A 20,784-nucleotide genomic window follows, 5' to 3' on the forward strand; every position below is an offset into this window, starting at 1 on the left:
CAGCATACTTGTTATTTTGAACTCAATCCTACCTGCTGTTAGTGTTGAATTTGTTTGTGCTTGTCATCAGAATGTTGAATATTATTGTGAATGAAGTAAGCCATTGAATTGTGATGAGGGCGACGAGGGGGAACTATGGATTGTTTTTTATGGTAAGGATGTTTCCTTATGATCCGAGTGATAGTATTCTCCTCCAATTCAAATGTAAATGCACGAGAAACGCGGTTTGGCCACTGATTTGGATCCACTCGCCCACCGAAAGATAATTCCATTTCTTGCAACCACATATGATCAAACTCAAGTCTAAATCCTTGTTGTTTTATTTGGCCTTCCAATGTCGATTCATTTCTACGCCAACAACACAACCACTGAAACGAGAGAGAGAGAGAGAGAGAAAGAGATGAGTTCACCAAGTTCTCAGTTTGCTGCCCCGTCCGGCGCCATCGTCGGCCCATGCTTCTGCGTTCCGGATCCGATCGGCCTCACGTTCTTCATCGACGCCGCCTGGTTGAACTGTGACCACCTCGCGGTGACCGACATCAACGGCAACGTCGTCTTCAAGGTCGAAGCCCATAAGTGGAGCCTCAGAAACAGGCAGGTGGTCGTCGACGCCTCCGGCAAGCCTGTGATTTCGATGCAGCAGAAGGTCCACCTCCTCATCTCTGCTTCCCTTCCTTCTTTCTGCAAAGTCCAAGAAGTTGACTCTGGTCGTTCTTTTATGCAGCTGAGAAGCATCCATGACCGGTGGCAAGTCTTCAAGGGAAATAGCTCAGATCCTAAGCATCTACTGTTTAGCGTCAAGAGGAGTTCTGCTCTCCAATTCAAGACCGAGTTGGACGTGTTCTTAGCTGCCAACACGAAGGAGGAGGTGTGTGACTTCAAGATCAAGGGAAGCTTCCGCAAGAGATCGTTCACTGTGTACAAGGGCGACTCTTCCATGGTGATCGCGCAGGTACATACCTTCTCCAGAATAAACTGTACAGCACAGATCTCAGCAGCTTTAGATTTAGATCAAAAACATTGATTACAAGTTTTATGCGGAGTTGCATCGTTAGAATTGTGTGATATGGCGATGCAGATGAGCAAAGAAGACATACTGGTGAATGGATTGGTATCCAAGGATGCTTTCGAGGTGGCCGTCAACCCAAACACCGACTACTCCTTCATTACTGCTCTGACCATAATTCGACATGAGTTCTTTAAAGAAGACGCTGGAATCTCTGATGAAATCTCTGATGAAATCTCAAATGAAATCTCAGATGAAATCTCAAATGAAATCTCTGATGAAATTTCAAATGAAATCTCAGATGAAATCTCAAATGAAATCTCAAATCAAATCGCAAATGAAATCTCAGATGAAATCTCAGATGAAAACTCAGACGAAACCTCAGATGCAATCTCAGATGAAAACTCAGACGAAACCTCAGATGGAATCTCATCTGTAATCATATCTGCAATCTCAGCTTTACTAGGTGGATCCTAATTCTCCATGCCTGCTAGTATAACAACGAGTGACTTCCTCTGCAGCGTGAAACCACATACGGGTACTTGGTGAAGATTTGGATGTTCATGGAAGACTTTGGTTGTAGTACTTAATCTTATGGTCCTCCTTTTGTGTTATTGTGGGTTGGCTATATATGTAAGAATTGATATTTATTGCGCCGCAGCTGAACCTGTTCAGAGATCAGGGAAGTAAAAGTGAGGTGGATATTGGGTCTCTTCTCAGCACTATGCACTGTTTAGAGATCATACATAAAGCTTGTTTGAAGAGCTCACTGTCACTTCTTTCAAGCATTGAAGATTCATGTTTCCTGATATTTTCAGTGTTCAGTTTATCCTTTTTGTTATTAGGAGATTTATGTGTTTCTTTTGATTAGGAATCTCAACTATATATTATAGCTGATCATGCTTTTTCAGTGGACTAATTCCACCTTTCCCCCTAAAGAAAACGAAAGCTAATTGACATCGTCAACACTGAAGAAGAACCTCAGATTTATTAGGCTTGTCTGCTTGCACTGATGCACTCTCTGACGCGGTCTTTGAGAGATGATGGGCTACTTTTCTTTTGCCTCCTCACTTGAGCTTGTGGCTCATGTCATCTATTGCGTCATCTTAAACAAATACTTGACTCGATCCAGTCTTCCGCTTGATCTTTATCCTCCAATTCGGCTGTCAGAGAGAGAGAGAGAGAGAGAGAGATAAGATGATGCAATCGAGTAGTCGGATTTCTCGGCCCGACGCCATCGTCGACCCGCGGTTCTGCGCGTCGTACCCGATCGACCTCACGTTCTTCATCGACGCCGCCTGGTTGAACTGTGACCACCTCGCGGTGACCGACATCAACGGCAACGTCGTCTTCAAGGTCGAAGCCCATAAGTGGAGCCTCAGAAACAGGCAGGTGGTCGTCGACGCCTCCGGCAAGCCTGTGATTTCGATGCAGCAGAAGGTCCACCTCCTCATCTCTGCTTCGCTTCCTTCTTTCTGCAAAGTCCAAGACTTTGACTCTGGTTGTTCTGTCATGCAGCTGCGTAGCGTCCATGACCGGTGGCAGGTCTTCAAGGGAGATAGCTCGGATCCTAAAGACCTGCTGTTTAGCGTCAGGAGGAGTTCTGCTCTCCAATTCAAGACCGAGTTGGACGTGTTCTTAGCTGCCAACACGGAGGAGGAGGTGTGTGACTTCAAGATGAAGGGAAGCTACGGCGAGAGATCATGCACGGTGTACAAGGGAGATTCTTCCACGGTGGTCGCACAGGTTATAGGCCTCGAATTTTGTCGGAATTCTTTTATGAGAAGATGATGAGCATACATATGTCTCAAAACTCATACATACATACATACATACATAATAATCTCTTTTAAATTTATAATAAAATATTATTCTCTGATTATAAAAAGATAAACTCAAGACTTTGACTCGATAGTAAATCGTATCTATTAAGACTTTTAAACTAAGATCCTATCGAATCGCAAAGCTTGATTTAATATTTTAACATACTCTCCTAAATTAAAGTTTGCAAAAAAAATTATGAAAAACCTTGAAGCTTGATGCAATCTTATATGTTGTTGCTATGTGTAATGTTTTTTAGAATCTCTAAATTCTTAACCATGTATTCTATACTAGATTTCTATGTCCTCCATGTATCTTTTCTTATCTATTCTAGTCAATCGTAAAACTTTGATTTGTTTGGAATCAATATCGTCAACTTTCTTCGATCATTCCCTAAATATGAAATCAATCTGATCAACACTGCATAAATATCTAACTTTTTTTTGTCATAGAATATTTATCAGGCTTTATAACTTCTAGATCTTGAATAATAATGATCTTTATATCGACATGATCGACAACTTATTTTGAATTGTTAAGGATCAACTTTATAAAAAAAAAAATCTGTAGAGAGGTAAAAATAAAATATATTTATGTTTTCTATAAATATCATATGTATTCCATAAGACTTTTAAGCCAAAATCTCATCTAATCACATAATTTTCTTGCCTTTAGATTTAGATCAAAGCTTACATTTCTTCCAACATTGGATTACATGCAAAATATCTTGTGGAAGATAGGTAGTCTAGTTCAATATAAAATCATTTTTATGCTGAAACCTTGTTTCATATTAATCGATCCGAAAGGCCACTTTGTTGATGTGAGGAATTAAGGTAGGTTTGGCTCAGAAACCATTGCAAGTTGATAGAATTGTGTGACATGTCAATGCAGATGAGCAAAGAATACAAGTTTGTGAACAGCTCAGTATCCAAGAATGCTTTTGGGGTGGCCATCAGCCCAAACACTGATCACTCCTTCATAGTTGCCCTGCTCATAATTCAACATGAACTCCAGCTCCATAATGAACACTCTGAAGCCTCAGGTGCAGTCGTAGGAGGAATCTCCGATGGAATCTTCCAAGGACTCGCAGCTGCATTAGGTGGATCCTAATTCTCCCAACCTGCTAATATAACAATGAGTGACTTCCCCTGCAAATTGTAACCATAGATTGGTACTCTGTTAAGACTTGAAGAATGTTCATGAAAGACTTGGGTTGCAGTTCTTTTCATCTTCCTCCTTTTGGGTTCTTGTGGATTGGCTACAATTTGCCATGTCAGAACAGACATGGTTGACATGCACTGTTGACATTACCAATCATTATTATGTAAAGCAGGAGCTAAGTAAAAGTTGTCCAAGGATCTCTATCAAACATTATTTTCTTACAACATAAGACTTGCACCGTTGACACTATCTGCTGAGTGCCACAAGTAATTTGACTTACAGCTGCATGACATGGTTCTTGCAAACAAGCATGACATGATTCCTACTTACTTGAGTTTACAGAACCAGATTACAGGACATAAACCATCCCTACCTCCAGAAGGGATGCAGGAGGCATACGGAGGGCAACGTCAGGGCCCCGACAATTCCTTCTCAAGAAGTTGTAAGCAACGTCGATCGCCAGCTTTTTCATGATCGATGATCCTGGCTTTGCTTGAACATGAGAATGCCCCAGTATAAAGGTACACCCGAATTCGCGCGCGGCCAGTAGATCCTCAAGCTCTTCCCTCACGGCCTCCGACAATGCTGAGTTATTGTTCTCCTCTAGGAAGAATCTGACCTTCTTTACTGTAGTCTCGGGTGCCAGCTCTATTGCATTTTCCTCAGAAGGAAGCTCAGTATTATAATCGAGGTGGCGGCGTGTAAGCAAATTGCTCCCAGCAACAGTAAGTCCATATTCATAACCATCCACTGACTCACTAGACTGATGTCCACCGAGTGATGCTTCGAGCCATACGAAGTCAGATAAACTTGCAATGAGCTCAGACTCAAAAGCATTAATGTCCTCCTGGACGTCACGGTACCCATACCGGACAATACACCTGTAAGAACGATGATTCGGCGGTCCGACACGCCCCACAAGATATCTTTCGGCAGGAGGCACAAACGGAACAGGAACAGATTTCACACACACAAAGACCAGGATGCGATGGAATGCAGGGAGGTTGGTGACAAAGTGGGAGAAATTGGCAGGCACGCCAGCGATGAGATCAGTGTAAACAAGGGCAATGCCAGGAACACGTACGATACCAAGTTTCTCGCCAAGGGCAAGGAGCCAGTCCAAGGAGACCTTGTTGTGTAGGTCGAACTCATATTTCTTGATTGTGGCATAATGCCAGACAAACATGATAATCATGAGAAAGAGTGCAAGCAGGATAGGGAGCCAGGCACCCTCAAGGAACTTGATCAGGGAGGCAGAAAAATAGAGGACCTCGATGGAGCCGAAGAAGAGAAGAAACACAAGGGCCAAGAATGGAGACTTGTGCCAGCAAAGGATCATGACTAGGGAAGTGAGGCATGTGGTAACCAGCATAACAGTGATTACTGCTAGTCCTGCATTGTGCAAACAGGAACGTAAGGAATCCCTGGAGTGAAAAAGATAAAAGAGTGCTAAGTGGAAAATGGCAACAGACATCAAAGTAATATCTAAATAATTAAAAATACCAGAAGCATTTCCCATGTGCTTTATGTCTCTGAATCCAACAGCAACAGCGATACAGAGGATCATCAGCATCCAATTGACCTCTGGTATATAGATTTGACCATGAATTTTTTCGGAGGTGTGAACTACCTTGACTCTTGGAAAACACCCGAGTGATTGACTCTGATTAATGATAGAAAATGTTCCGCTGATAATTGCTTGGCTCCCGACAACTGAAGCTAGTATCGCTATTCCAAGTACCGGCCATCTTAAGCATTCTATAGAAACAATATTAAAATATCTAAGCAAAATTCTGGGTTTTCCATATTGATTAGAAGTGTCATGCACATTTACTTGCAACATAGTCATAATCAGATAAACATAAAGCCAAATTTGCAGCATGTTTTTCACTATAAGACCAGGAAAGTCGGTGTCAAACCATCAAGTTGAAATGTATACTAAAATAATTAAATTATATTCATTACACAAGCTCTCTCGTAGATTCTTTTCTAAGATGCTGGCTGAGAGTAGCATGGTAAAAACAAAAACGCTAAAGAACAATGATTTTGATTATATTTAAGATATAGTGATTGACTCTGAATGTATCATATCTGTTCTCCTAATAATACTTTAATATAATGGCAGTAAACTTTAAATCGGATCAATTCTATTACTTAATGTGCATAGTTTTTTATTTCTAAGCTGTTATCCTATCATTTAACTATATTTGGAGACAATTTTTTGATTAATGATGCAAATAAACTCAAATTGTCCTATCATTTGCTAGAGGCACAGTGGATTATCCATTCTTCTAAGACAGATTCAGCTATTGACCTAAGTATTCAGCCTTTCTGCCTTTCTCAACGTAAGTTCAAAATTTCTGAAAACACATGAATTTCATTCAACAACTATCATAATTTTCAAATTCTTTTAATACAGTTGCATATTTCTTGAGGTAGACTACAAATGTTACTTTGCCCATCGATTGGATACTTGTTCACATCCTCTCTCTTTAAGACATTCTTAATGAGTATACTTCATCCTTGGACATGTCATACAAATCAAGAAACATAATTTTGCTACATTAATTCCTCAAAAAGTAGTAGATCTTTGAAGTCATTTTGAAGTTGTGAACTCCTATCCTTTACACAATACTTTCTCAGAATCTCATTTATTGCTAGTCAGTGCCAAGTATCCTTTTACACCCTGATTTCCATTTTTGATTTCCTTTTTAATTATTTTATCATTGACATCTAAATTCATTATAAAAAAGCCTTTCATACATTACATGTCAGACCTAATTCTTTAGTCATAATCATTGATTGTTAGATACCCAAGTACAGCACCAGACACGTGATAAACTTACTCAATCCTCTCTCGACATCATATAGTTTAAACCAATTATCTCTGGGGTTAGATCTTTAACTAACAGTGACTTCATGCTAGTTCACCAGCAATCACACTCATAATGCTGTACATCCTCTCTCAAAGATACTGAAGTGAAAAGATCTGTTTGACCTCTTGAAAACAGCCAACTGGACTAGCAATCATGCACCCGCAGGAAGTTACCTAAATCTGACTTATTAGATAAATATTGTCATATAGAGAACACTAGAGTACTTGATATTATAAATAATTTAATGATTTTAAAATGGAAATATTACTTTTGTAGTAGATTGTTGCTCCATGTCATTTATGTTAAGCTATATGTGTGATAAGTGCATTACTGTGAATTAAGAGCACATACCTGGAACCGAAGCATAAAAGCCAATCTGGTAACTGGTATAGATTCTATGATGCTTCGACAAGTAAGCAGCTTGACCCATGTATGCCAAAATGAGCGAGGGATAAACTACGAAAGTGAAAGCAACCTACGATAGGCATAGAAATATAAGATCAATTACAAGTTGATAGATGACAAAGAAGATAAATTAATAAATTGCCAAAAAAAAAAAAAAGAACCTGAATTGCAGTGTACGAGAAGTGACCGAGGTCTGCAAACATTGCCTCTGATCCTGTTATTGTAGTGCTTTTGAAGTAAGTCAGGAATTGTTTAATTTGATGTGTTCAAAATTTAACTACTGGTAAAGTTATTGGGGTTTAATCTTCAATGGAAATAACAAGAAATCACTAGTTCATAGGTTTTCCATAACTACAAATGCAAGGGTTTGAGTAATTGTTGATGTGGGACACTTACATTTATTCTTTTGCATAACTAAATTTGGATTCATGAGATTAACATATTCATAATGCCAGAAAGAAGTCCTAAAGCAGCTACTAGTAGATTATTAATGAAAAAGATAATATTTTGAATTTACCTGTTATGCACAGTAATATCCCACCCAATGACATCCAGCCACCCTTTTTTGTCTTTTTCAAGAACTTAAACATATAATATGGAGAAAGTGCTTGATAGACATGTTGGTTCCAGCGGATGATATTGTATATGCCAAGGCCGCTGATGCACAATAGCCAAGTCAGAACAACTGGTGCAAACAGAATTCCAACCCGATGTGTACCATAGTGTTGAAGTGCAAACAAACATACTAAAATGAAGCATGTTATTGGTACCACCGCATCTGCATACATGGATGTTTCATCAGACAAGATATTGGTCTATGATTTATATGGTTGCTCATAACTAATTTGCATCAGACACAATTACAAGATGATTTTATCTTAGCGCAATTCAATTTCATGGGCTTATCAGTCTGTGTTCTAACTTTCCTTGGACTCCTTTAGATATCAACCAACATTAAGTTTACAGCTAAGCACTGCCATCATTCATGTTGCTCGAGAGGACAATTTTAGAAGCATAATTCATTAATTGACTAACAATCTTAAAATAACATTCTCAGATCAAGTTAGTTACTTCAAACAGAAGTATACATATTTACTATATTCAAGGTTGTGGCTGTTTTAGTTTGTGCTCTATTGGCTGTTTCATGCAGAATAATATAACTAGAACAAGTTGTAGGTTTGCAAAGATAATATTCAAATAATGAGGTCATTGATGATTTAATTGGCATTTTGCTACAACCAAATGATCAAATATATCAGAAAGTTGCATTCAAATAACAGTAGTTATCAGAGAATTACAGTTAGATGGCCATGGTCCACACTCCGTATGTAAAACCTGAACAGAATTAAGGATGAAGGAGAATATAGACACCATAAGGCAACCCTGAAGAAAGGAACTAAGAGGAACAAAAGGCTCAGAAAGAAGGAAAATGGCTCTTACACAAGGATAATTACATCCTTGAGTTTGTGAAGATTTATGCAGCTTAGATTTGAGCAGAAGCTCTACACCAAAAAGGAACATTAGATAAATGACACGATATATGGAGTTATCAAGCTAATAAGGATTTTCCTGCATATAACAATCTAGTGATTGTTTCAACATACTGTGTCACACCATGAAAAAGGTGAAAGTATTAACAAGGGAGTTTGCAACTTTCTCATTCATCGTAACGTTAGTGAAACAGTCCCTGTTACACACCCCCCCAAAATAAAAAAAAAGCATCAAAAAAAAAAAAAGAAGCATTCATGAATTAGCTAATTTTACATTCATGGTGATGCTTGGACATGGACAGCTCAAGCCCTGAAACTGCAGAAAAAACTGGAGACAAAAGGAGAAGGTTAGTAAAATCATAAGGGTATCTTTACAAAAGTATAGGAAAGCAAAATGATGATCGCACGTACCTGATATGGCTGGAGTGAGAACTCCATCACCAATTACCATACAGGTACCAAGCATAACTACAATCAACAGAGCAACATGCAGGCTCTTGTGCTTCTCAAGCCAAATTTTGATCCTTGACCTGTTTGTTGTTTCCGGAGGGTGCTCATATTTGTAAGTAGAGAGATCTTCATCTGCAACCTGTCTGTTTGGCAGAAGGCTTACGTTTGCATGTCGACATATCAAAGAGTACAATGCGAAAGTACCTCCTGCAAAATAATCAATTAGACAGTGAAAACAGGTCAATCTCATTGCTGCAGAAAAGATATCTCAATGGCTACAGACTTACCCTCGCCATTGTCATCAGCCCTTAGAACTATAAAGACATATTTGAAGAGAGGAACCAGTGTAAGAGTCCAGAATACAAATGACAGTGCACCAAAGATCTCTTCATTTGTTTCTGAATGTGTGATATCTTCCGCAAATGTACTCTTGAAGACATATAGAGGAGATATACTCAAGTCTCCATAAACCACACCCAAGCTCTGATATGCCAGAAACAGCATGGTCTTCCAAGAATCTTTCTGAAAATCAACTAAAGTCTTTCAGCAAATAATCTAAATTTCAAAGAAGAAGAGCAAAACACCAATGTCTTCATCACCAAAGTTTGTCACATCCACTTGTAAGTCGCAATCACTATCACTGTCTCAAGAAATCTGCAAGAAGAAAGTAACAACAGAGACTAATAAAGCAAAAGGCTAGACCTTCTGAAATATCGGGATGCTCCCAATCTCGGGATCCATTGTTCAACTGGAACTTTATTCTTCAGGTACAATCGCTATCTCAGAGCTACTTTCACCGGAAGATCTGCATTATGACAGCATAAATCTCCGAGAATTGTAATAGAAGCAAACCACAAAAAGAAGATTTCAGACAATTTATTTCAAAGCTCAGCAAGCAAAGATAACCTCCCACACACATAATGCTCTGCCCAATCCCAAACTTAACCCTAACACAATCAATCTCCCACAGAATAGTCCCTTGAACATCGGCTTTCAACACAATTCCTCTATTGTTAAACAAAACAATAAAAAGTGGGTTACCTTATCATTTCATGCTGATCAGAAACTAAGGAGAAGAAAGTTTAACATTGATAGAAATGAAGGAAGCCATGTGCAGCATAATCTACCAACACACAAAGTTCAAATGTTGCTACTCCCACATGGCCAACTAAATTTTTATCAGCTCCACAGACTTGGCATCAAATAGGTAGTGGATTTCAAGGTAAAAGAAGGGAGAAAGGATAGCCAAAATGTCAAAAGCAAGGAAAAAGATGGCGGGGCAATGAAAATACCAGAAGTTGGAGGAAGAAAGCTAGGGGAGCAAATCCACATGAGCTTCACAGGCACACTCGTCATATCCAACCACAAAGGGTACTGATAGCATTAATGTGGTGAGACTTTGCAACCAGAAAAAATCTAAATTCAATATGTTTTTTCAACCAAAAGCTAGTCATAAAATCCACTTATTTAGCAATTTCAACACAATGGATATCAGATTATTCGAACTCACTGGCCCTTCGAAAAGGTAGTTCAAAGAATCATAAAAATGCGATTTTTACGACGAGTTTTCACTCAAGAACGAAGCAATGAAAGCGAGAACGCCGAGAAGGGAAGCACACACACCATGTGGATGGAGAAGAGCGGATTGGAGAGCACTGGGGTGGGCCAGACCGGTCGAGCACCGCTGCTGCATTGCGACGCGACACAGCCGACAGCGATCGTTACCACTCGCGCCTAACGCACCAGGACCGACCAAACCCTAACCTTCCAAATCCTCGCCGTCGCCTCTCCTCCTCTCGCCCGTTGCTACTTTCTTTGTCCTTATCGCTGCCTTCCTTCCCCTCACACGACAGCAACACCAACGCAGAACCTAAAAGATCGAGACTTGACCATCTTCTAGCACTATACTACTCTTTAATGGAACAACTGACAAGTCCCCGATCAAACGCCTCGGCGGTCCTTCCTCATTCCCCTCTACTCGCCTTCGATATCTTCCTATCTCCTCGAATTAATGCGAGACCTGCCACCAACTGGAGCCATTAAATAGCCGCCCACCCACATGGCCCTCGAATCGCCTTCCAAAATCCCATCTTTACGAAGAAAGCTCGGCGAAATCTAAACCCCATTGCAAGGATTTCAGCTCAAGACAATCATCCAAGCAATGCTTTAGGAGATTCAGCGATCCATTCCCTCGCCATTATTGCCGCTTCTCCGATCGGTTTACCGAGAGTGAGATCTGCGAACAGGCCGGGGAGAAGCCGGCACGAAACAATTGTTTAACGACAATTGTTGGTACTCATTTACACGTACCCCTCCAAATACCCTTCTTATCATTGGAAAAGTCGTCGCTGCCTTGTGCACGATGCGGGTCGGGTGTCTGGTGGGTAGAAAATCGGCGGGTTGGAAAAGTGTGCTCGTATTCTAATATATCGCTACGTTATGTCGGCACCGCAAAATCCGAAATGTCGGAATAAATGTCTGGTGATTGGGATCACGCTTTAATTAACTCAAATCTTGTCGTATGCGTATCTTTTAGCGGTCTGTAATTGGACCAAATTTAATGTTTGTATCATTATATACATGAACAAGAAATATCTTATTCCCAATAAAAAAAATAATTTGTGGTTTGATTTTTTGGTGTTATGTTGTGCTCCTAATATGAAATTGTTATTTTACGATCGGAATTGATTCCTATGCTGATAAGATCATTTAGTCTCACATTGATCAAGTATGAAAATTAGGATTCAAACTTCGTCGAATCTTTCTTATCTTATATTACCTTTTTAGAGTTTACGAGCTTCGAAAAAGACGTCCCATGGTTCAAAACGGATGATTCCTTGCGAGTACTATCGATCGATTCATCAAATGATCCCTTATCGTATATTAATAACGTAAAATCATCTTTATCAGTCAGTTGTACATGCCAATCAACTATCGATAGTACTCTTTTCGATACCAAGCACGAAATGTATATATACATATGTATATGTATACCCAATTCTCTTTTTTACCGAGGGAGCAACAAAGGAGTCCGTAGTAGATCGCTAATTGATCGCCAAGGTTTGAGAATTCCCTCTTCCCGCCCCTCCTCCAATCGCTGCATGTTTCTTGCTTCTCGATGCGCTAAGGGTACCAATTTCGGTTCCGGATCGTGATCTTTCGCTCTCAAAACGCGCTTCGGATCGGTCAGATTGCTTGAGATTTGTCCCTTTTCTTGGCATTCCTGTCAGATTGGTAAACTGATCCGATTTGCTTGCTTTCATCTTCTGTTCTGCTGAGGATTGGATGAAAAGCCTCGTCTCTTTCTTTTCTTTTGGGGCCTGTTGCGGATTTGATGTGTACTCTGATGTTACAGTTTTATGCGATTTGATCTGTTCTTAGATCTTTGGTTGGGAACGGTTTTTGGAGAAAGAAAACAGGGGATTGTGTGATTATGTACTTGGATCTTTGTGTTGAAGGTGGGGGAGGCGTGGGTTAGTCGGGGATCTCTCAAGTATATCCCGTATGTTCTTGGGGTCTGCCTTTTCCGAGGAATGTATGATTAGCTTGTGAAACTGGGGGTCCAAATAGCTCGAAAGAGTTGTAGGTGGAAGAAGGACAACCATACGGTTGGCCCTTTTCTCGAATTACCACAACTCGATTTAATCCTCGAAGACAAATTCTAGGGTTCTAGCTTTTTTTTCTTCACATTACCTGACCTATGACCATTCAATGAAATTATTTGTACTCTGATCGAGTTAATTTTTTGGTGCAGTTCTAAAGATGGAGTTTTCCTGATGCCTCACAATTGAGATTCTGGTGGCCAGCATAGAACCAATTGAGACCTTCGCTTGTGACAAGCCACCAGGTCAGTAACGTAATAAACTTGGGTTTTATCCTCTTTTTCATCCTCAGCACGAAGGGGCATTTAAGCAATAGAGTTTACCAACGTAAAAGTTCCTGAAAAAGAATGTGTCAACTTTGCCTTGACTTCTCATCAAGATATCTCAGTTATGGCTTCTTTCGATCTTATCCTCCTATGCATGCCATTGTGGTTGTTTCTGATAATTCTGCAAGTATTTCTTTTAATTAGAATTGATGCTCCGTTGCCTTCAACAGAATAGAGAACACTTCCAGTTTTCATTCAGGACCTACAAAATAAAACTATGTCGGACAGCACCTTTCGAAGTGAATCATGATCTCATAAAATTTCATTTTAACGACCTTTTATACCTTCCATACTACAATTCTAATTGGCTTGATAAACTTTCTAAATCAAATTATATCCACATTGTGTTTTATAGATTTTTTTTTTTTTTTTGTTGCTGCAAGGATAAGTGATGAAGGCAAGATTCAAGCTCAAGGCGTTGCGATATACTATTAATGTCTTTACCAACTAAACTATGTGACACCTTCAGTTTTATAAATATTAATACAACTCAATATAGGATTGTAAAAACATCCGAAATAGCCTATAATGCGAATGATGGAAATTTTGTTGAAATTTTGTTGAAATTTGACTCTTCTCTATAATCTACCTTAATAGGATCTTTATCTTGAGCGCGCATTTGGTTTCTTTTCTAGGCTATGCATCACAGTTGGTGTTTATTAGAAATTAGTTTACTTTTCATATTCAATACAATCTGGCACAAGTAAACTAGCACTGTTATTTTGACCCTTCAAATTTGGCCACTCGTAGACCCAAAGATTAGAAATGCTTTCTAGCAAAGCTGTAACTTACCAAATGATAGTTTTGCTATCATGGCCTGTTGAATTCATCATGTATCTTTTCCTGCTGTGTAGACAAAGAGGTGGACATCTGTGTTTTCGGATCATGGCTTGTTCAAGTGATAATCTTTTCTGAAGTAATTGCTTGTGAGCAATACTTGGAAGTGCGACTTGGTAGAAATTAGACATTATCAGAGAGGATCTTGCTCGCATATATGTAGCTGAATTAACATCTGTTGTTGCCCACCTTCATGCAGATGGTATAATGCACTGGGACCTCTAGCCTGAGAATGTTCTCCTGGATGCAGATGATCATGTGAGACCTTCTTTCTCTTGTTCTGCTTTTCTTCCAATCTGCATCTTTCTCAATTTTCCCAAGAATGGGTTTCACTAGATCAAACTTCCAATCTTCATCTTTCTCAAGTTTGTCATGTTCTTTTTAGGCCATGCCAACTGACTTTGGTCTGGCAAAGAAGTTTGATGAAAACACTAGATCAAACTCCCTCTGCGGAACACTGGTATATGGCACCTGAAATCGTTCCCCGAAAAGGGCCATGATAAAGCTGCTGATTAGTGGAGTATTGGAATTCTTCTGTTTGAGATGCTGACAGGGAAGGTTGGTTTTTCCTCACCGCTCATCGCATTAGCATTTTATGCATGTTTAATGTTTTGGTTGATATGCAAACAATCTTTCTACGGAGCACGTACATTAACTTTTATGATGCTTAATCTGGAGATGTGGGCTTGCGTCTTGAAACTACTAGAAGAAAATGGATCTCTACATAGTTTTGATGATGGTTATGCTTGCGTTCAAGTGGAAAGTTCTTAGGCTATTATTTTTCCTTGGTCTCAATTGCTGCAGAGAGAAGCAAACAAGCGCCTTGGAAGTCGCAGTGGCCCTGGCAGCGGCGGCAATGAGATAGAGAACCATAAGTGGTTCAAATCTATTACTTGGAAAAAAACTGATGCATCGGGAGATCCGGCCTAGTGTTTCTGGACACGGTTGCATTTCCAACTTTGACGAGCGATGGACGACCATGCTGGTGTTGGACTCACCGATTTCCGGCCCAATTGCTGGAGAAAACGACGTATGTGAGGTCCGCTCCTTTTCTTCAGAAGCCTAGTACTATCACAAGAAATTCCAAGTGCTCACTGTATTCGTTTTGTAGGACAACGGTGGATGAATGATGCGCTTCTGTCTTGTTGCAGCACCAAAGATTACTGCTTATGAAATTGAGAAAGTGGTAAGACAGAATAAAAGGAGCAAATGTAAGGATGTAAGCCACACTGACAGCGACTCTTTCCATGAGATTGACTCCTCGTCAATGGGCTCTTGCTCTCTTAACCCGTTCTCCACGCAGGTGAAGAAAGAACACTGAATCTGGACTAGCTTGTCAAATCAGTCCTACTAGGCCGAGGAAATAAAACACAGCAATAATTTCGCCGTGCCGGGGTCCAAGCTAGGCCACCAGCTAGCGGCAGTGAAGAGGCTTCTCAGGCCATCCCACCCGAGAAAGAGACTACCGTGGAGGTGTCCAAGCCAGGCCGTTCTACTTCATCGACGTCGGCATCAGAAGGTCATCCCCGTCTCTGTCACCCCGCCAAGGTGAATGGGTTGGCTCTTCGTCCTGTTCACTGAGATCTTCTGTGCAACAGCTCGCACGTGTTTGCCAGGCGGACTGCTTCGACCATGTGTCATTTCCTCCTCTCTTTTTTATGTGCACAGGCGAAGGGCTGACGGAGGAAGAGGATAATGTGGGTCGGACCACATGGCGAGGCGGCTGCTGCGTGCGGGCCACAGTGTGACGGTGATGGATTTTTTTTTTTGTTTTTTGGCCACTGAAACATCTCATTGATAGTTGAAAAGCCCTTGAATCCGAAGTAATGGTATGTCACCTGACTTCTTTCGTTTTTAGTAATAATATATAATCAATATTTGGTTTAAATTTATTCTTATCATACAAAATATATGTTTTTTTTTTGCAAAGGATAAAGAAGGAATTTTTTAAAATGTCCTTTTTTTTTTATCCTTTAGTTGGAGAATGCTTCGGTCACGTCTGACATCACACGCTTGATTCCACTGGTTTGCTCTCCAGGGACGTGAGATCAACCAAAGCAAATTCCAGGCACGCGATCAATTGCGGAGGGACCTTTCCACGTGGCTGACAGATGGCGCTCCGCATACCAGTCTAACGATCGGACGGCTCCGCGAGGATCATGGAACGACAACCCTCCCGACCACACGTTGACCACGTTGACGAAGCCGAAGAGGAGGAGGATAAAACAATCCACGCTGGGGGCCCATTCCCGTCGTTTTAGGCGGGTGGGTTTTGCTTCTCCGGGCCCCACTCGTGCCAGCCGCCGCAAAACAACGGACGGGATGGCGCCACGTCTGCCGCAACCCTTGCCGGACCACAAGAGTCACGCCCGACAGATTATTAATATATGTCACCGACTGAGATCATCATCGTGCAGTACGACTTTCAACGACAATATCTCTTCACAACAGACATACAGTGCAATGGTAACATTTCCGCCGCTTACGGTACTCGCTCGGTATAACACACTAATACTCCGGTTTTAACTGGATAAGAAATGGAAAAGACCCCTGTTGAAGGGTAGTATTGTCATTTAAGACATTGGAAGCTGCAGCCTCGAACAGGAAGAAGTCCGCGTCGAACTCGGCGAACTCGTCCCCGGCCGCCTCGCCGCACGGCCGTCTCGGCAGGTAGAACTCGCCTGTGTACTGCGGCGGGTCGATGCTGAACCCGAAGGCGTCGACGTCGCCGTAGCCGAGGAAGTCGAACGGCGTCTGGTCGGCGCCGTTGCGGAGGACGGAGGTCGGGGAGGGGAACGGGTTGTCCGAGGCGTCGTCCCTGGCGGAGGAGGTGGATTCGTTGCCGTCGACGCCAGCCGACGTGTCCTTCACGACGGGGAAGTTGGTCACGGCCTTGGCGCCCTTCAGCCTGACGGCCGCGTCGTCGTACACGGCGGCCGCCTCCTCCGCGGTGTTGAAGGTACCGAGCCACACCCGCTTCCGCCGCGTCGGGTCGCGGATCTCCGCCGCCCACCTGCCCCAGGGCCTCTGCCGTACGCCTCGGAACCGCTTCCGGCAGCTGGGGTCCACCGCCCTCGTGGGCGGCCGCCGTTTGAGCGGCGCGCGGCAGGGGTCGGCCGCGATCCCGATCTTCAGGACATGCCTCTTCACGCGGCGACATGCGGTCCCGGAAGGCCCCTCGTCATCGCTGGAAGAGGAATCAGTAGCGTCGGCGTCGGTGCAGTGGATGAGCACGAGCCTCTCCCGGCGACCACTCGTCGCCGCCGGTACCGTCTTTCTGGTGGTGGTGACTTTCTCGGAGAACTTCACCGCGGCGCCGAGGACCGTCGGATTCATAGCACGAAGCCACGGATCAGACGGCCGGCGGCAAACTCGCAGTATCATCAACCACGTCAAAGCCAAAAAGAGACCCCCCCCCCCCCCCCCTCTCACTTCAACGACTCCCGATCGAAGTAACCAGAAGCGAGTTCATCCTCTTTCCGGATCACAGACCGACAAAATCTTCTACGTAAAGAAGGGAGGAAAGATCGAGCCAGGGTTTTAACGAGGGTTTATTCCGGAGACCAAGCAAGGATAAGGAAGGAGGAGAGAGAAGGCGAAGCCCGAGCGAAGCAACGGGAGACGAGGGGGGCATTTAACGACGGTCGAACCCTCCAGGGGCTCATAATTATGAAATACCCAAACTACCCCTAATCTGTCTCCATATGGCCAAAACTGCGCCACCGATGACTACGCGCTGCAGCACGAATCTCGAAGTGCACCCGAATGGCAACCAAGCATATAAAATACTAAATATAAGAAAAGGAATGGAAGAGCGGACGGAAAAGGCATCGGCTGCAGGGCTTGGGATTTGTCCGCGCACGTGAGGTGACGTTCACAGCACCAGCTTTGTGTCGCGATACAAGCCACGAGAGAGCAGGAAATGACCCTTAAAAAACTAATGGAAAGTTCCGCGACTGCCTCCAACTTTCCGGATCCGACAGAGAAGGAACGCTTTAGCAGATCCGGCGCGTCATAATGTCAGATTCGCCAACCTATGACTCACGATGTTCCAGGCTAAATAGTTGGCGGATTCAATCATATGATATATATTTTTTTCTTTTCTTTCTTTGGATATTTTTTTTATAATTAATCTAAAAAATAAAATCAGAATATTCTAGAAGGTGCCATGTTAGCTTACTAACATTAAAAAATGTTATTTAAATAAAGTATAATTAATTAAAAGTATCCTGTCCTGTGCATCGATGAAGTAACATCCGATGGATTCTTCGTCTGCTGGTTGAGAGATTTTACATTGATGTCAGTCCACAACCAAGGAATCTTTTCAGGTCAGCAGTGTGAGGTGGAAGTGACCTGCACAAAGATTTCTTTCTTCAAAGTTTCTCTCGCATGGAAAGTACAAATAAGTTATTCATGATTGATGAAGGGTGATCAAAATGACGGCCTACTAATTATGAGCCTTCCACTAATTAAGACAGTGGTAGGCCACTGTATGTCTAGATTTATCTCTTCTTGTGATACATGACGGATGTGACAAGCCTCGTTCATGATTAATTTGCTCCTATTTTTCACAAAGAAAAATATGTTAAAATTCTTCTTAATAAAAAGATTGATAGTGTCTATATTCGTTCTAATGACTCATTAATCTGATGAAGCTGAATCGTAGAAATCCATGGTATGTGTAGTTTTTGCTAGAAAAAGGAAGAAATCTAAAAGATACTGTCATCTTATTCGGAAAAAATTAGACGTACAGTAGTCATACAGTAATGGCAGGCAGACTGCTATCGATGTCAAAAAAAAATCAGTGTTGTCGGCGCAGAGATCGCATTAGAAGATCAAGCTGATGTTGAAGGCTTTTGGTGATTGGGTTTGGCCCGCAGAAATGATCATCAACATATAGCATATTTTGTCATGATCCGAGTCTGATGTGCTAATTGATCTATCAACTTTATTTGATCTAAATTACTGACCAAAATACTTCAACTGAAATTGATAATAATATATTCATCAGACTCTTATAGATTAATCTTAATCTTATCCACTTTCGATGTCGGACTAATCAAGATGTTACAATAATTTTAAAAGATCAAGCAGATGACCAAGAGGTTGAAGAAAGCGCAGAGAGAGAGAGAGAGAGATCACTGCATCGTCTTAATGGGGTCACGGCTGGTTCAGATTCATTGGAGGGGTGTGCCAAATTGAGAAGCGAATCTAAGTGGGGAAAGCATTTGCTTGATCTTGTGGTTGTCCTTTTCATGGCAGGGTAAGATAAAAGAGTCAATCTGGAATCAATGTCATACCTTATCTGAAACTTTTTTTTGTCTGACATAAGTACACAGATATTACAATCTTAAAAACGTGGTTGAATTAGTCCAAATCTATCTTCCCATAAATAAATAGTAAGATTCTTTCGTGTTGAATAAAAAAATTTATTATAAATTAAAATACTTGTATAAATACAAATATGAGATATTAAAATTATTTATCTGACTGGTTTGTATATATACATATACATATATATATTCATATATTCAGATATTATAAAATTAAAGTATATATATACATATATATTCACATATATTTTCAACCTGTTCAATTTGAAGTTACACCGAAGAGAGTCATTCTTCTTTCCCTCCAATTCATCCTACTATTTGATAAGGGTAATAATAGCGATAAGACTCGGGTTGACGTCAGTTGTCCCAGATGACGTCTCGCAGCACCTAGTCAATACGGACCGGAACGCCGGCCGAGGCACATTAACATCCTGCTTAGGCTCGATCCTTCACGCTATGTCAACACCGCTGTCAGACGTTACCAGGAGTACGATCCTACTCCCTACAAGCGGGCACATCAGGAAACAATAAGCTTCTATATAAATACCCTCGTGTTCTAAACGGAAAGGCCAGGGAGACAACAGATAGAAAACCCCATGTGACTATTCACTAACTTGATCGTCGGAGGGGTCGAGCCGAGCTCTCCCGACCCGACCTGTGTGCAGGTGCGAAGATGGAGGTCTCCCACTAAACGCCCAAGCGAGGAGCCCCATCTTGGAGGAAACGATGACTCCTTCGCGATCGGACCATCGCAGTCAATCTCCTGCAGTCTCAAGGGTCGTCCCAAGAAGATCCCCCATCATTCAGACCCGAATCAAGTCGCGTCGGCCCTGAGGCAACGGCTTAAAGTTGTTTATACTAATACTATTACAACTCTCTAACTATCATAATTTAAGTTGATGGATATTCCCATGTATGTATAATTATGATTTATTATACATCTTTACCCAGTAAAATGAAACATCATTTATTAGGGTAGGTAAAGCATGACATGATATCCAACTAATGCCCGACATTACTTTAGGCCCAAAGACTAATCCACTAGGAAAATAAATATTATTTTTCACATTAACTATATGAAATCTATGTAGATGCACTCTAAATGGCAAATGATCAAACTCCAATCAAGCTTATAAACTGCAGAAAAATGTATTAATATTATGAAAGCTAGGATGATATGTTTGTAAGCATAAAAATCATCATTATTCTATTATTATATGAAAAATCAAATAATAATATATCTAAATTTATGATGTGTGCCTTTTGATGTCATTCAAAAAGGTTTTATCCGATTAATGAGAGTGCACTATTGTCGAATCCAATGACTATAGCGATGCAGATATACAAGAAGAAGTAGACTAGCCTTCTCGTTTCTTTTTATCCTTCATAGGACCGTTATGAGAGGTAGATCATGAACAAATGGGAGATGAGAATAGATATATACTCTCTCATTAATCAGTTTATATGACTAAGAGAA

The 20,784-nt window shown here is 41.3% G+C and overlaps 4 protein-coding genes and 1 long non-coding RNA gene across 8 annotated transcripts; 3 read left to right on the forward strand and 2 right to left on the reverse strand.

Annotated features, from left to right (window-relative positions):
* Positions 1 to 228: 228 nt before the first annotated feature.
* LOC135653079 (protein LURP-one-related 15-like) lies at positions 229 to 1,815 on the forward strand. Its single transcript, XM_065174551.1, has 3 exons — positions 229 to 646; positions 725 to 952; positions 1,079 to 1,815. The coding sequence occupies exons 1-3, from the start codon at positions 335 to 337 to the stop codon at positions 1,481 to 1,483; spliced, it is 945 nt and encodes a 314-aa protein (XP_065030623.1). The 5' UTR covers positions 229 to 334; the 3' UTR covers positions 1,484 to 1,815.
* A 150-nt stretch (positions 1,816 to 1,965) lies between these two features.
* LOC135653081 (protein LURP-one-related 15-like) lies at positions 1,966 to 4,055 on the forward strand. Its single transcript, XM_065174553.1, has 3 exons — positions 1,966 to 2,446; positions 2,525 to 2,752; positions 3,719 to 4,055. The coding sequence occupies exons 1-3, from the start codon at positions 2,204 to 2,206 to the stop codon at positions 3,935 to 3,937; spliced, it is 690 nt and encodes a 229-aa protein (XP_065030625.1). The 5' UTR covers positions 1,966 to 2,203; the 3' UTR covers positions 3,938 to 4,055.
* A 109-nt stretch (positions 4,056 to 4,164) lies between these two features.
* Positions 4,165 to 11,443, reverse strand: LOC135585249 (probable potassium transporter 9). 4 transcript variants are annotated; one of them, XM_065174546.1, is made up of 10 exons: positions 10,833 to 11,443; positions 9,912 to 10,014; positions 9,497 to 9,731; positions 9,171 to 9,416; positions 9,034 to 9,087; positions 7,787 to 8,047; positions 7,431 to 7,483; positions 7,216 to 7,339; positions 5,492 to 5,746; positions 4,165 to 5,380 (listed from the first exon to the last, which is right to left on the reverse strand). In XM_065174546.1, exons 2-10 carry the CDS (start codon positions 9,948 to 9,950, stop codon positions 4,338 to 4,340), a joined length of 2,310 nt encoding a protein of 769 aa, XP_065030618.1. In that variant the 5' UTR covers positions 9,951 to 10,014; positions 10,833 to 11,443; the 3' UTR covers positions 4,165 to 4,337. The 4 variants fall into 4 exon arrangements, with proteins under 4 accessions (XP_065030618.1, XP_065030622.1, XP_065030619.1 ...); XM_065174550.1 differs by lacking the exon at positions 10,833 to 11,443 and adding an exon at positions 10,720 to 10,819; XM_065174547.1 differs by lacking the exon at positions 10,833 to 11,443 and adding an exon at positions 10,502 to 10,660.
* Positions 11,444 to 12,275: 832 nt separating this feature from the next.
* LOC103972358 (uncharacterized) lies at positions 12,276 to 14,167 on the forward strand. Its single transcript, XR_010502301.1, has 3 exons — positions 12,276 to 12,443; positions 12,964 to 13,056; positions 13,992 to 14,167. It is a non-coding gene; the product is annotated as an uncharacterized LOC103972358 (long non-coding RNA).
* Positions 14,168 to 16,386: 2,219 nt separating this feature from the next.
* LOC135653080 (pathogenesis-related genes transcriptional activator PTI6-like) lies at positions 16,387 to 17,565 on the reverse strand. The gene has a single exon (XM_065174552.1). It carries the CDS (start codon positions 17,356 to 17,358, stop codon positions 16,483 to 16,485), a length of 876 nt encoding a protein of 291 aa, XP_065030624.1. The 5' UTR covers positions 17,359 to 17,565; the 3' UTR covers positions 16,387 to 16,482.
* Between the last annotated feature and the right edge of the window lie 3,219 nt (positions 17,566 to 20,784).

Source organism: Musa acuminata, chromosome BXJ3-11 (assembly GCF_036884655.1).
Source record: "Musa acuminata AAA Group cultivar baxijiao chromosome BXJ3-11, Cavendish_Baxijiao_AAA, whole genome shotgun sequence".
NCBI classification, from domain to species: Eukaryota; Viridiplantae; Streptophyta; class Magnoliopsida; order Zingiberales; family Musaceae; genus Musa; species Musa acuminata.

Excerpts from the sequence above, each read along its gene's own strand:
- LOC135653079 (XM_065174551.1), top strand. The coding sequence starts at position 335 with ATGTCGATTCATTTCTACGCCAACAACACAACCACTGAAACGAGAGAG. Across the intron at positions 647-724 it reads TGATTTCGATGCAGCAGAAG|CTGAGAAGCATCCATGACCG; the intron begins GTCCACCTCCTC and ends TCTTTTATGCAG. Across the intron at positions 953-1,078 it reads CTTCCATGGTGATCGCGCAG|ATGAGCAAAGAAGACATACT; the intron begins GTACATACCTTC and ends ATGGCGATGCAG.
- LOC135585249 (XM_065174546.1), bottom strand. The coding sequence starts at position 9,950 with ATGGATCCCGAGATTGGGAGCATCCCGATATTTCAGAAG. Across the intron at positions 9,732-9,911 it reads GCATCCCGATATTTCAGAAG|AAAGATTCTTGGAAGACCAT; the intron begins GTCTAGCCTTTT and ends GTTGATTTTCAG. Across the intron at positions 5,381-5,491 it reads GCACATGGGAAATGCTTCTG|GACTAGCAGTAATCACTGTT; the intron begins GTATTTTTAATT and ends TGCACAATGCAG.
- LOC135653081 (XM_065174553.1), top strand. The coding sequence starts at position 2,204 with ATGATGCAATCGAGTAGTCGGATTTCTCGGCCCGACGCCATCGTCGAC. Across the intron at positions 2,447-2,524 it reads TGATTTCGATGCAGCAGAAG|CTGCGTAGCGTCCATGACCG; the intron begins GTCCACCTCCTC and ends TCTGTCATGCAG. Across the intron at positions 2,753-3,718 it reads CTTCCACGGTGGTCGCACAG|ATGAGCAAAGAATACAAGTT; the intron begins GTTATAGGCCTC and ends ATGTCAATGCAG.
- LOC135653080 (XM_065174552.1), bottom strand. The coding sequence starts at position 17,358 with ATGATACTGCGAGTTTGCCGCCGGCCGTCTGATCCGTGGCTTCGTGCT.